At 38.6% G+C, this 13,508-nt stretch overlaps 1 protein-coding gene and 1 non-coding gene across 2 annotated transcripts in view; both read left to right on the forward strand.

Annotated features, from left to right (window-relative positions):
* RLF (RLF zinc finger) overlaps positions 1-13,508 on the forward strand; it is a 79,011-nt gene that overhangs the window by 10,661 nt on the left and 54,842 nt on the right. The window contains exon 2 of the mRNA XM_003937011.3: positions 12,400-12,554. Within this exon, the coding sequence (XP_003937060.1) occupies positions 12,400-12,554 (155 nt within the window). The remainder of the gene's footprint in view (positions 1-12,399; positions 12,555-13,508) is intronic.
* On the forward strand, positions 1,796-1,902 carry LOC120366134 (U6 spliceosomal RNA). Its single transcript, XR_005580883.1, has one exon. It is a non-coding gene; the product is annotated as a U6 spliceosomal RNA (small nuclear RNA).

The raw sequence follows: 13,508 nt of genomic DNA on the forward strand, positions 1-13,508 counted from the left end.
GCTATAATCATATAGTCTCTTATTGATGAGTATTTATTGTATGGATATATCATGATTTGTTTATTTACCTATTGATAGACATTTGGATTGTTTCTAGTTTTTGGCTACTACAAATCAAGCTGCTATGGACATTTTGTGTGTAAGTCTTTGTGTGGACAAATGCTTTTTCTTTTCTTTTGGATAAATACCTCGGTGGAATGACTGGGTCACCTGACAGGTTTTCTAGAGTAGTTGTATTATTTTACATTCACATCAACAGTGTATGAGAGTTCTAGTTTTCTACCTGCTTACCAACACTTGGTGTGGCCAGTAATTTTTTTCATTTTAGCCACTCTAAAATCACTGTTAGGTCATTATGATTCTAATTTGCATTTCCCTAATGACTTAAAATTTTGAGACAGGATCTCACTCTGTCACCCAGGCTGCAGTGGTGTGATCTTGGCTCACTGCAGCCTGTGCCTCCCAGGCTTAGGTGATTCTCCCACCACAGCCTCCTGAATTGCTGGGACCATAGGGATGCATCACCACACCTGGCTAATATTTTTGTATTTGTTGTAAAGATGGGATTTCGTCGTGTTGTCCAGGTTGGTCTTGAACTGCTGGTCTCAAACAATCCTGCCTTGGCCTCCCAAAATACTGGGGTTACAGGTGTGAGCCACTGAGCCTGACCCTAATGACTTTCGTCACACATCTTTTCATATGCTTGTTTGGCATCCTTATATCTTTGATGAAGTGTCCAAATGTTTGCTATTAAAAAATAATTGTTTTCTTATTGTTGAGCTTTGAGACATAGTGTTGTGTTTGTGTTTCTGATACATGCTTTGCAAAGATTTTCTCCCTAGGTTGTGCCTTCTCTTCATTATTCTCTTAATAGTGTATTTCTTTCTTTTTTATTTATTTTTGAAAATTTATTTATTTATTTATTTTGAGACGAAGTCTCATTTTGTAGCCTAGGCTGAAGTGCAGTAGCGTGATCTTGGCTTACTGCAACCTCTGCCTCCCAGTTGTTCTGCCTCAGACTCCTGAATAGCTGGGAACAGGCACCCACCACCACACACAGCTATTTTTTGTATTTTTAGGTGAGATGGGATTTCACCATGTTGGCCAGGCTGGTCTTGAACTTCTAAACTCAAGTGATCTGCCTGCTTCGGCCTCCCAAACTACTGGAATTATAGGCATGAGCCACTGCACCCAGCCTTAAGAGTGTATTTCTAAGCATATAAATTCTTTTTTTTTTTTTTTTGAGACAGAACTTCATTCTTGTTACCCAGACTGGAGTGCAATTGCGCGATCTCGGCTCACCGCAACCTCCGTCTCCTGGGTTCAAGCAATTCTCCTGCCTCAGCGTCCCGAGTAGCTGGGACTACAGGCGTGTGCCACCATGCCCAGCTAATTTTTGTATTTTCAGTAGAGACAGGGTTTCACCATGTTGACCAGGATAGTCTCGATCTCTTGACCTCGTGATCCACCCGCCTTGGCCTCCCAAAGTGCTGGGATTATAGGCATGAGCCACCGCGCCCGGCCAGCATATAAATTCTTAATAAAGTTCAGTTTATTAACTTTTTCTTTTGTAGATTGTGCTTTTCCTGTTATATTTAAAAAAAAAATCTGTCTAATCCAATACCAGAAAGTTGTTCTGCTATGTTTTCTTCTGGAGATTGTATAGTTTTAGGTTTTACATTTAGGTCTGTGATTCATTTGGAGTTAATTTGCATATATGGTATGAAGGATGGATGGAAAGTTTTTTAGATACAGATATAGGTATATCTAAAGAACTTTTTAAAAAAAATCACTCGTGCTTGCTTCAGCAGCACATACACTAAAATTGGAACAATACAGAGAAGATTAGGATGGCCCCTGTGTAAGGATGACATGCAAATTCTTGAAGCATTCTGTATTTTTCAGGGAGTCTCAGGTCAAGGAGATAATTGAAGAGTACTTCAAATGCAAGAAATGAACAGATAAATCTTTGGCTCAGAAAGAAAATTTACAAAAAGATCTTTGGCTCACAAAAAAATGAAAACACTCATATGTATTTAGCTATAGATATATAATAGTATTATATAGGTATATCTATAGCCATATATATGAGTGATATTTAAAAAAAATTGCAGCACCATTTGTTGAAAAAAGCTATCCTTTCTCCACTGAATTGCCTTTGCACCTTGTTGAAAATTAGCCATACATGTGTGAGTCTCATTTTGGATTTTGTTCTGTTTCATTGATCTATTTGTTTACTCTTATGCCAACACCACGCTCTTATGTTGCGTTTTCAAACAAAATATAATACTATGAAAGCTATATTGCACATAGAGACACGAAATAGAATAGTGGTTGCCAAGGGCTGGAGAGCGGAGAATGGGGAGTTATTTTTTAATGAGTTCAGAGTTTCAGCTTCATAAGATGACAGAAGTTCAGTGGGTAGATATTCAAGTGGTAGCACAACAGTTTGAATACTTAATACCACAGAAATGTATACTTAAAAATGGTTCAGATGGCAAATTTTATGTGTGCTTTACCACCATTTTGAAAAAATAGTTTGAACCCCCAACTGTCTTTGTTTTATTATTATTATTATTATTATTATTTGTAGAGATGGGATCTTGCTATGGTTTTTTTTTTGTTTTTTGTTTTTTTTTTCCAGAGATAAGGTCTTGATATATTGCCCAGGCTGGTCTCAAACTCCTGAGCTCAAGCAGTCCTCCCGCTTTGGCCTCCCAAAGTGCTGGGATTACAGGCATGAGTCACTGGCATCCAGCTTAACCACCATTTTTCTTTTTTTGAGATGGAGTCCCGGTCTGCCACCCAGGCTGGAGTGAATTGGCTTGATCTCAGCTCACTGCAGCCTCCACATCCTGGGTTCAAGCGATTCCCTTTCCTCAGCTTTCTGAGTAGCTGGGACTATAGGCCTGTGCCACCATGCTGGCTAATTTTTGGAAATTTAATAGAGACAGGGTTCCACCATGCTGGCCAGGGTGATCTCGAACTTCTGACCTTGGGTGATCTACTCCCCTCAGCCTCCCAAAGTGGTAGGATTACAGGTGTGAGCCACTGCACCCAGCCTTTACCACCATATTTAAAAGAGCTATTTTGTAGGATACCAGTACAAAATGGATAGTCAATTTCAGTTGACTGATTTCAGAAAATGAGACCCAGAGTGGTTATCTGGTAATTAATTGATGGGGCAGAGATTTGAAACTATAGTCAGGATGCCTGTTATTTCCCTTGTGTTACTTAACTACCTCAGAATTGTAATACTTTTACCCAGCATGTTAAAGCTTGCACTTTAAAATCTCCAGACTTAAGAAGTATTGTAGATCAGTCCTTTTAGTAATAATGGCTTGCTAGTGCAGAAATGGAGGATAGTTTGAATTTATCCTCCCCTCTCCCTGCATCTTCCTTTTGCATGCTCATCCACTTCAGTTTCTTTAAAATTTCTAATCTAAAACCTCAAGACTTAAAGTTAACTCTACTCTTTTTTTTTTCTTTTTGGTACTTTTATTGTGGTAAAGTATAATAAAAGAATTTTTAATCTTAACCATTTCAGAGTCTACAATTTAGTGGCATAAAGTACATTCACATTGTTGTGCAGCCATCAACTCCATTCATCCATCCATCTCTAGAACGTCATCTTCCCAAAGTGAAACTATGTACCCATTAAATACTAACTGCCCATTCCCTTTTTTCATTACCTTGTGGCAACTGTCATTCTACTGTCTGTCTCTATGAATTTGACTATTCCTAGGTACCCCATATAAGTGAATTTGTACAGTATTTGTCTTGTTGTGACTGCCATTTTTCACTTAACATAGTATCCTCAAGATACATTCATGTTGTATCATGTGTCAGAGTTTTCTTCCCCTTTAAGACTGAATAATATTCCGTTTTATGGATATACTACTTTTGTTCATTCATCTGTTCATGGACACTTGGGTTTCTTTCACCTTTTGACTATTGTAAATAATGCTGCTATGAACACGGGTGTACAAATAATCTGTTCAAGATCCTGCTGTCATTTCTTTGGGATATATACCAAGAAATGAAATTGTTGGATTGTATGGTATTTCTGTTTAAGTTTTGGAGGAAACACCATACCGTTTTCCAAACCACGGCACTGTTTTACATATCTACCAGCAATGCAAAGGGGTTCTGTTTCTCCACACCATTGCTGATGCTTGTTCTTTTCCGTTTTTTTTTTTTTTTTGAGACCGGGTATTGCTCTGTCACCCAGGCTGAAGTGTAGTGGCGTGATCTTGGCTCATTGCAACCTCTGCCTCCTGGGTTCAAGTGATTTTCCTTCCTCAGCCTGCCCAGTAGCTGGAACTACAGGCATGCACCACCATGCCCAGCTAATTTTTGTATTTTTTTCAGTAGAGATGGGATTTCACCATGTTGGCCAGGCTGGTCTCAAACTTCTGACCGCAAGTGATTCACCCATCTTGGCTTCCAAAGTGCTGGGATTACAGGTGTTAGCCACTGTGCCTGACCTCTTTTATTTTAGATAATAATCATTCTAATGGGTATGAAGGCATATCTCATTGTGGTTTTGATTTACATTTCCCTAATTAGTGGTGTTTCACATCTTTTCATGTGCTTGTTGTCCATTTGTACATCTTCCTTGGAAAAAGTCTTTTTAAGTCTTCTGACCAGTTTGAGACCAACCTGGCCAATATGGTGAAACCCCATCTCTACTAAAAATACAAAAATTAGCTGGGTGTGGTGACTTGTGCTTGTAGTCCTAGCTACTTGGGAGAGTGAGGCAGGAGAAACTCTTGAACCTGGGAGGTGGAGGTTACAGTGAGGTGAGGTTGCAGGGAGCTGAGGTGGCACCACTGCACTCCAGCCTGGGCAACAGAGCGAGACTCCATCTCAAAAAAAAAAAGAAAGAAAAGGCTGTCTTTTTTCCATTGAATGGTCTTGGCACCCTAGGTGAAAATCATTTTCATTTGATCGCATATGCAAGGATTTATTTCTTGGTTTATCTTTTAGATTCCATTGGTCTGTATGGATAACCGTAGTAACTAGGTTTTAATATTAGATCATTAAAGGAATATCTGAAAAATTTTATTGAAGTGCAACAGTGATGAAAAGAATGTAAATTGAATAAACCAACTGTTGTATTTCTTCTATTAAGCTGATCCTCAAATTATATTAAAATTATAATATCTAATAATTGTTACCGTTCCTCAGTCTGTCATTCTCTAACACCAATAATAGGAATGTCCATTGGAACAAATGTCCTGGAGCAGAATTTGACACTATGTAAAGCCTTAAAAATTATGCACCCAGCAATTCCATTTATAGGACATTTTTCTAAGAAAATTGTCATGGATACATGGGAAAAGTTAGATATAGGAGTGCTCATTTTAGTGTTATGGGGTGCTCATCTTAATATTATATATAATAGTGCAAATTTAGAAGCCATTATGTCTATAAATAAAGAATTGGGTAATAAATTATATTCACACAAAGTTGGGCAGCCATAAGAATACTGACATTGAAGAAAACTTTACAATAAATGAAAAGATATATAGCATGAGTCTATTAAAATGTTCGGTTTAGGCATTAAAAAAACCCTCAAGCCTGTTAATAGAGGTCTGTTTCTGGGTGGTGGTATTATGGGTTACTAAATTTTTGTTTTTACATATATATTTAACAATGTTATGTTACTTTCATGACAAAACAGCAAAAGGCATTTTCTAAAAATGAAGATGAAATGAAACTAGAAAGCAGAGTTAAATCTTGTGGCAGAATCAATATCTAAAAATAATCTTAGTAGGCTGAGATTGATGGACTGAATCCAGTGAAATTTAATCAGGATGGGTGAAAAACCTTTAGATAAATAGAGTAATAACTTGTCATATTTCTGGCCTTGAAAAACCACTGATAACCAATATAGAAAATGAGGCAGGAGCATAGTGACAGCATATGTTAAAGACTTACGTGGTTTAATTCAGCCACTTAACTTTCTCGTAAGCAGCCAGCTGTTCTCTCCCCATTTCATTTCATCTCACTCTCAGCTTAGTCTCTTGATAGGAAACATCCATCAAGAGGTGCTTCCTCATTACTGACATTTAAGTCTCTTCACTATTTACTCCCATCTGTTCTAGTCATCTAGTTGTCTGTTCATCTTTTCTGAGTTTTTTCAAGTTCTCTCTTTGGAGTCCTGTTCCCTCACTTTTGCTCATACGTCAGAGATCCATCTCAAGTGCTGCCCTCTCCTGGAAGTCTACCTCTTGCACTGCAGTGACATTTTATTGAAATGCAATTCTGGGTATTTCACATGTTGAGAAATTTAAGTCAAGGTTTCTTGCTTTATGTGCAAAATTTGAAATAATTCAAACCCCTCTTTATTAGAAAACATGTAACTTCCTATTGCGATAGCACATACAGCTTTAAAAATAAACACGAGGTAGGCGCGGTGGCTCACGCCTGTAATCCTAGCACTTTGGGAGGCTGAGGTGGGTGGATCATCTGAGGTTAGGAGTTCAAGACCAGCCTAGCCATCATGGTGAAAACCCATCTTTAAAAAAAAATAAAAATAAAAAATAAAAAATAAACACTAGCTATATTTTGTTAATTTTTTTGTGACCCACCACCATTCTGAAGTACAGGATATCTGTCAGTGCCATTGCTGGAAAACATTCCCCAGAAGCAGTCACTTTAGAATGGAAGTTAAATATTGTAAACTCTGGAAGAAGGCCAGATGATGACCATGACACAACTTGCTGCAAAATATTAAAGCTGATGCTGCGGGTGAGCGGGCAGAATTTAAAAGCACACTTAAAATAGTTGAATTGTGAAAAGGCATAAAGAAAGCATGGTGATTAAGTGTGGGCTGAGGAGCCAGATGGCTCTAGTTCAAATCCTGAATCCAACACTTACCTATTGGATGACTTCGGCCAAATAACTCAATGTCTCATGTTTCCTCATTAAAAAAAAAAAAAAAAAATTCCCCAAAAGACAACTTGACAGTGGATCCTGATTTTTAAAATGGGCTGATAATAAATCACCTAGCTTATGGAGTTGTGCATACTAAATAAGTTTAGTGGCCTGTGAAGCTCTTAGGAAGTGCCTAACCCATACTGTATGCTCAATAAATATAACTACCATTATTTCTTTTTTTTTTTAGGCGGAGTTTCGCTCTTGTTACCCAGGCTGGAGTGCAATGGCGCCATCTCGGCTCACCGCAACCTCCACCTCCCGGGTTCAGGCAATTCTCCTGCCTCAGCCTCCTGAGTAGCTGGGATTACAGGCACGCGCCACCATGTCCAGCTAATTTTTTGTATTTTTTTAGTAGAGACGGGGTTTCACCATGTTGACCAGGATGGTCTTGATCTCTTGACCTCGTGATCCACCCGCCTTGGCCTCCCAAAGTGCTGGGATTACAGGCTTGAGCCACCGCGCCCGGCCATTATTTCTTTAGGAAAGTTAGTCCTAATGTAAAATTTAAATTGGAATGTATTCTTTGCATTACGTTCTTTGCACCATCCTGAAAGAAATTCTCCTTTCTTGATAGTTCGAAAGAATAATCAGGATGCTACTGAGCTCCTTGAAACCATGTAGGGACAAACATAGATGGAATTGAGGGTGAGGGGAGATTTTTTTTTCCCTTTGAAAATGTAGTCATGCACTGGGCGCAGTGGCTCAAGCCTGTAATCCCAGCACTTTGGGAGGCCGAGGCGGGTGGATCACAAGGTCAAGAGATCGAGACCATCCTGGTCAACATGGTGAAACCCCGTCTCTACTAAAAATACAAAAAATTAGCTGGGTGTGGTGGCGCATGCCTGTAATCCCAGCTACTCAGGAGGCTGAGGCAGGAGAATTGCCTGAATCCAGGAGGCGGAGGTTGCGGTGAGCCGAGATCGCGCCATTGCACTCCAGCCTGGGTAGCAAGAGTGAAACTCCTTCTCAAAAAAAAAAAAAAAAAGAAAAAAAAGAAAATGTAGTCATGCTTATTAAAGAAACTTGAGAAGTTTAGGAAAGTATGACGATAACAAAAATTGCTCATATTCCTATTACTACCTTAATGCTAAGCACATAAGCATTTTAGTCAATGTCTTGAAGTCATTTTCTCCTTGGACATTAATTTTTTTTAATGTACAGACATATTGCAATTTTAACACATATACAGAACTGGAGGTTATTTAGCCTAGAGAAGTGAACCATTGTAGCAGTCTAGATGAGGGATATTGGGGGCATATTTTAGGTTAGTGGTTATAGAGATAAAGCATAGAGACAGGAGACAAAGATATTTCTGAGATAGAATCAACAAACTTTGGTGTGGTGGTTTCAAAGATAGGTTTTTAGCTCTGGCTCCTGAAAGGAGACAGATGGAACATAGGAGGAAGAGCATATTTGCTGGGAAGATGTTTGGTTTTGGACATGCTGAGTTTGAGATTTGAATAGAACATCCAGATGGAAATATGTAATATAGGCAGTTGAGGTATATAGCTAGCAAAGACTTGAGAGAATAATCTGAGGGTAATCTGCTTGGGATGTGAATGAGAGCACCTCAATAAGAATGTTTACAATAGTCAAATATTGTGCCTAAGTGGGCTAGTTTTTTTTTTTTTTTTTAAGACGGAGTTTCGCTCTTGTTACCCAGGCTAGAGTGCAATGGCGTGATCTCGGCTTACCACAACCTCCACCTCCTGGGTTCAGGCAATTCTCCTGCCTCAGCCTCCTGAGTAGCTGGGATTACAGGCATGCACCACCATGCCCAGCTAATTTTTTTTGTATTTTTAGTAGAGATGGGGTTTCACCATGTTGATCAGGATGGTCTCGATCTGTTGACCTCGTGATCCATCCTCCTCGGCCTCCCAAAGTGCTGGGATTACAGGCTTGAGCCACCACGCCCGGCTGGTGGGCTAGTTTTTTACGTATATATTTGACCCTTTAGTATATATAGCCTTTGAAGGAATAGAGTCTCCAACCTTACTTCCCAGCACAGTGCTGCTACAATAGTAGGTATTTGTGGAATAAGTGAGTTTACTGAAACAAAAGAAAGAGTCCATTAATTTGGTCTCTGTAAAATGAACCTGAGGAGATTGTCTTTATCATTTATTGCCCCTTTTCTCTTTGGTTGTGAATTAAGTTCCTAAAGAGAAATAAGAGACTGTGGCTGGGTACAGTGACTCACACCTGTAATCCCAGCACTTTGAGAGGCCAAGGTGGGAGGATCACTTGAGGCCTAGGAATTTGAGACCAGACTGGGCAACAAAAAAACCCTGTCCCTACAAAAAAATTGTTTTAATTGGCTGGGCATGGTGATGCACATCTCCAGTCCTAGCTATGCAGGAGGCTGAGATCGGTGGGAGAGAGGATCACTTGAGCCTAGGAGGTTGAGGTTACAGCGAGCTGTGATCAAACCACTGAATTCTAGCCAGGTTCAAGCAATTCTCCAGTCTCAGCCTACCAAGTAGCTGGGATTACAGGCATGCGCCACCGTGTTTGGCTAATTTTTTGTGTTTTTAGTAGAGATGGGGTTTCAGCATGTTGGCCAGGCTGGTCTTGAACTCCTAACCTCAAGTGATCTGCCCTGTTTGGCCTCCCAGAGTGCTGGGATTACAGGTGTGAGCCGCCTTGCCTGGCCCAGTTTTTTTAATGCAAGATTAGGTTGAAAGGATTACAGCCATTCCAAATAACAGGATGGCTATAATCCTTTCAACCTAATCTTGCATTTAAAAAAAAAAAACCAAAAACTAAAAACAGAAAAATTATCCAGGTCTGGTGGCACACAGTTGTGATCCCAGCTACTGGGGAGCCTGAAGTGGAAGGGTCCACTTGAACCTGGGAGGTGAAGGCTGCAGTAAGCCGAGATTGCACCACTGCACCCCAACCTGGTCAACAGGGTAAGACTCCTATTAAAAAAAAAAAAAAAACACCTGGCCACCCACAGTGGTTCACACCTGTAGTCCCAGCTACTTGGGAGGCTGAAGTGGGAGAATCAACCAGAGGTTATAGAGTGAGACTGTCTCAAAAAAAAAAAAAAAAAAAGTGATAATGAAAATGATTGATAATTCCAGCAATTCTTCACATGCCAAGAGTATGCTTATACTTATAGTGATAAGAAATCTCACTACTTAGTTTGACCAATACGTGAGGGGGTAAAGATTTAGAAATATAAAAAGTGCAAATTAGTATAGAGCAAACTGGAAGTTCCACAGAGTATTGAATCTTTGAAATTTGTGTAACTTGTGGAAGTCTTAGTGGAATGTCTGTCAGAAGCTATTAGATTAGTAGCAAGAGCATTCTAAGTGAGCAGGTGGATTGTGGAAAAGCTAACCCCATCTGTATGCAGGAGGTCCTTCTCTTTGCATACTTTAGTTAGCAGTGGTTAATTTGCATGTGTGGTTTCAGCCATCATGTTGTATTGACTCATTCTGAAAGCTCTGTGAGGATAGGCCCCATGTCTCCCCTATCCCCCGCATCTAGCACTTTATATGTGATAATCTATTGAAAAATATTTGTCAAATGAGTAAAGTGGTGAATGTATTCAGCAGACATTTAGTGAGACTTGAGAATGTCCTGTGGGTGTGGAAGTGGGTAGAGGAGTGGTAGGCCTATAAAGATTGATAAGACATAATGTCTGACTTTAAGGAACATAAAGTCTGGCACTAAATAGAAATTTTTGAAACTCCCTGGTTTTTAGATTAGCCATTGTAGACAGTAAGTAACTTACTGACCTAAACCAGAATTTTTTTGTAATAAATTTCTTAAGGGAGATTAGGTGAAATCTTATTTATTTAACAGACATCTATTCTGCATCTCTCTCTACTAATTGATCTGGGAAGCAGGATTGCTTAGGGGTCAGTTTTACAACCTTACTCAGTTTTTTCATTTTATTAAAATTAGGGATTTAGTTAAATGGTGACATCATGCTCTTTTGAAATTACAGAAGCCAATTTTTCTAAAGTGACTGTGACCAAGTAGCAAGATACTTAATTGAGTAGGTGGGTATACTAAAAATAGCTCAACTGACTATAATGATTCAGGTATGCAAAGATCAGATAATGCAATATATTAGTTAAGATCACTTTTACTGTATATGGTATAATGGTCTATGGTGTATTTCCTTGTGAGATTTTTCTTTTTTTTTAATTTTAAAGTGATCAGGATGATGCTAACAGTTATCAGAACTCATACAGGAAATGTTCATGTGAAAACTAAAGTGCAGAAAATCCAGCAGAATCCTGCGCTGCTATTCTAACTATTTGTAGTTCTTTAGGCAGAAAAATCAAAGACAAGAAGTTAGCAATCTTTGAAGAGATTATTCTGGGGTAATGAATTCAGATAAGATGTATCTTACTCAAGTTAAAGCTACCTTCTGAAAATAAGACTTGCCTATAGAAGCATCCCCAACAAAAAGCCTATTAGGAACTCCCTAGCCCAGTCAGACAGTATGAGTATTCCAGGGAGAAAATGGCTGTATCCTGCTTATGTTAGGCTATAATATATAATTAAGGTCTTAACTAGAAACACCAATTAAGAGTAGGCAAAACCTAATCAGCTGTGAGAAGAAAGAAATACATGAACAAGAGAGAAAACTCCATGGAACCCAGAAGGAGAGTCCCCAAACATGAATTTGGCAGTGATTTTTCAACATTGTCTGGGGAGAACATAAGCCAGCTTTCCACCATCATTTGAACAAATTCCTAGTGATAGTACACATAATTTATCACGCTTTATTGTGGTTTCATTTTCTTTTGGTTTAGATTCCATACTCACCAGATAACTTCTCAGGTGCCACAGTATGAGGAATAGGTGGTAAGAGGACTCTCCCCATCATTGTAACCCAGTAAACTGGCATTTGGCCTATATGTTAATTTTTTTCATAAACTTTATAAAAAATAAATGTATATTTTGTTAAGCATACACGGCTAGTATAAAAATAGAAATATAACACTAGCCTTTTCCAAATTTGCATAAATTAACCTTTGGAAACCTAATTAATTCCATGTGTCCAGAAACAACAATAAAAAAGGATTTTATGGAGCTGTAGAACTGAGAGTCATACTCAGAACTAATTCATCTCTTGTAGAACACAGAGATCGTAGTCTTACTTTTATGTACCCAGTGCTTGGCACATGGTTGAAAACTCATTACTGAATTTTAGAGATGGTAACTCCAGACCTATAATGAGAACAACTATAGGCATTTTATGCCTCTACTCTTAGAATTATTCTGACATCAAGAGTAGTTCTGCCTTTTCTTTAACTCAGCAGAAATAATTCATTAAGTGATGAAAATAGAATCTTCTGAACAAACCAGAGCCTTAAAAGGCAAATAAAAGGTATATGCATCCATTAAAAAAAAATGGGAGAGCTATGTGATTCATTTGAGGACAATCTGTTTCATTATTTTTATTTGTAAATAATTTTTTATTTTATTTTGTAGACCTTATTGCAATATGCAAGCAACAAGAATGCGTCAGAACATATTGTGTATCTTCTGGAGGTATATCGACTTGCCATTCAAAGCTTTGCCAGTGCACGTCCATACTTAACTACTGAATGTGAAGATGTCCTCTTAGTGCTTGGCAGATTAGTACTGTAAGTTTAAGAATTTAAATCGCTCTTAAAATTGAGTACCATTGGTCATATTGTTTGCCTGATGTCTCTTTACAGTGTCATCACATTTATCTTCACAGCACCATTAGAGTCATACCATTGAATGAAATTTCCTTCATATTCAAGTTCCCAGGAGATACAGTCCAAGTGAAGCTCCAGCCAAGCAACATCATCTTTAACTTGCCTCTAGAGTCTCTTTTCCTATTCAGGCTTGGAAACTGAAAATGATATATTTCTGTCCCTTAGGTATAGATTGATTTAAATGACAGCATACCTGGAAACTGGTGGTCTTTGAAGAACATCTTGGCAAAAACAGCATGAAATTCTGCAATTTGATAATATTTGAACTCAGAATAATTTTATTAGAAAAAACATCAGGATGCAGTATAAGATTACCCTTCTAAGAAAGGGACCGTGATTTAGGCTGGATGCGGTGGCATATTTAATCCCAGCACTTCGGGAAGAGGCTGAGGCATGAGAATCACTTGAACCTGGGAGGCAGAGGTTGCAGTAAGCCAAGATCGTGCCACTGCACTCCAGCCTGGGTGATGAAATGAGACTGTCTCAAAAAAAAAAAAAAAAAAAAAAAAAGAAAAAAGAATACAATTTAGCTGTTTTGATATTTAGCTGCATAGTAGCAGACAAAATTACACCTTTATTGTAATTTCATCTGCTAATTGAAAAGATACAACAGCTATTCCGTTTTAGCGGGGCATCACCTTGTTCAACTCACAGATTGTTTAGTGAGATAACTTCTAGTCTGGATGGTTTATTTATTTATTTTTTTGTAGCCTCACCTGTTTTCCTTCCTGTTCTCCAAAGGCCAGAAAAACCTCTAAAACCATCCCTTTATGGAAGACCAGCGTTCCTGGTTTTACGATCCTATTTTTCTTTCTACCAAGTCCTAGTTTCTGTTTTCCCTATTATAATCCCTAA

Source organism: Saimiri boliviensis, chromosome 11 (genome assembly GCF_048565385.1).
Source record: "Saimiri boliviensis isolate mSaiBol1 chromosome 11, mSaiBol1.pri, whole genome shotgun sequence".
Taxonomy (NCBI): Eukaryota; Metazoa; Chordata; class Mammalia; order Primates; family Cebidae; genus Saimiri; species Saimiri boliviensis.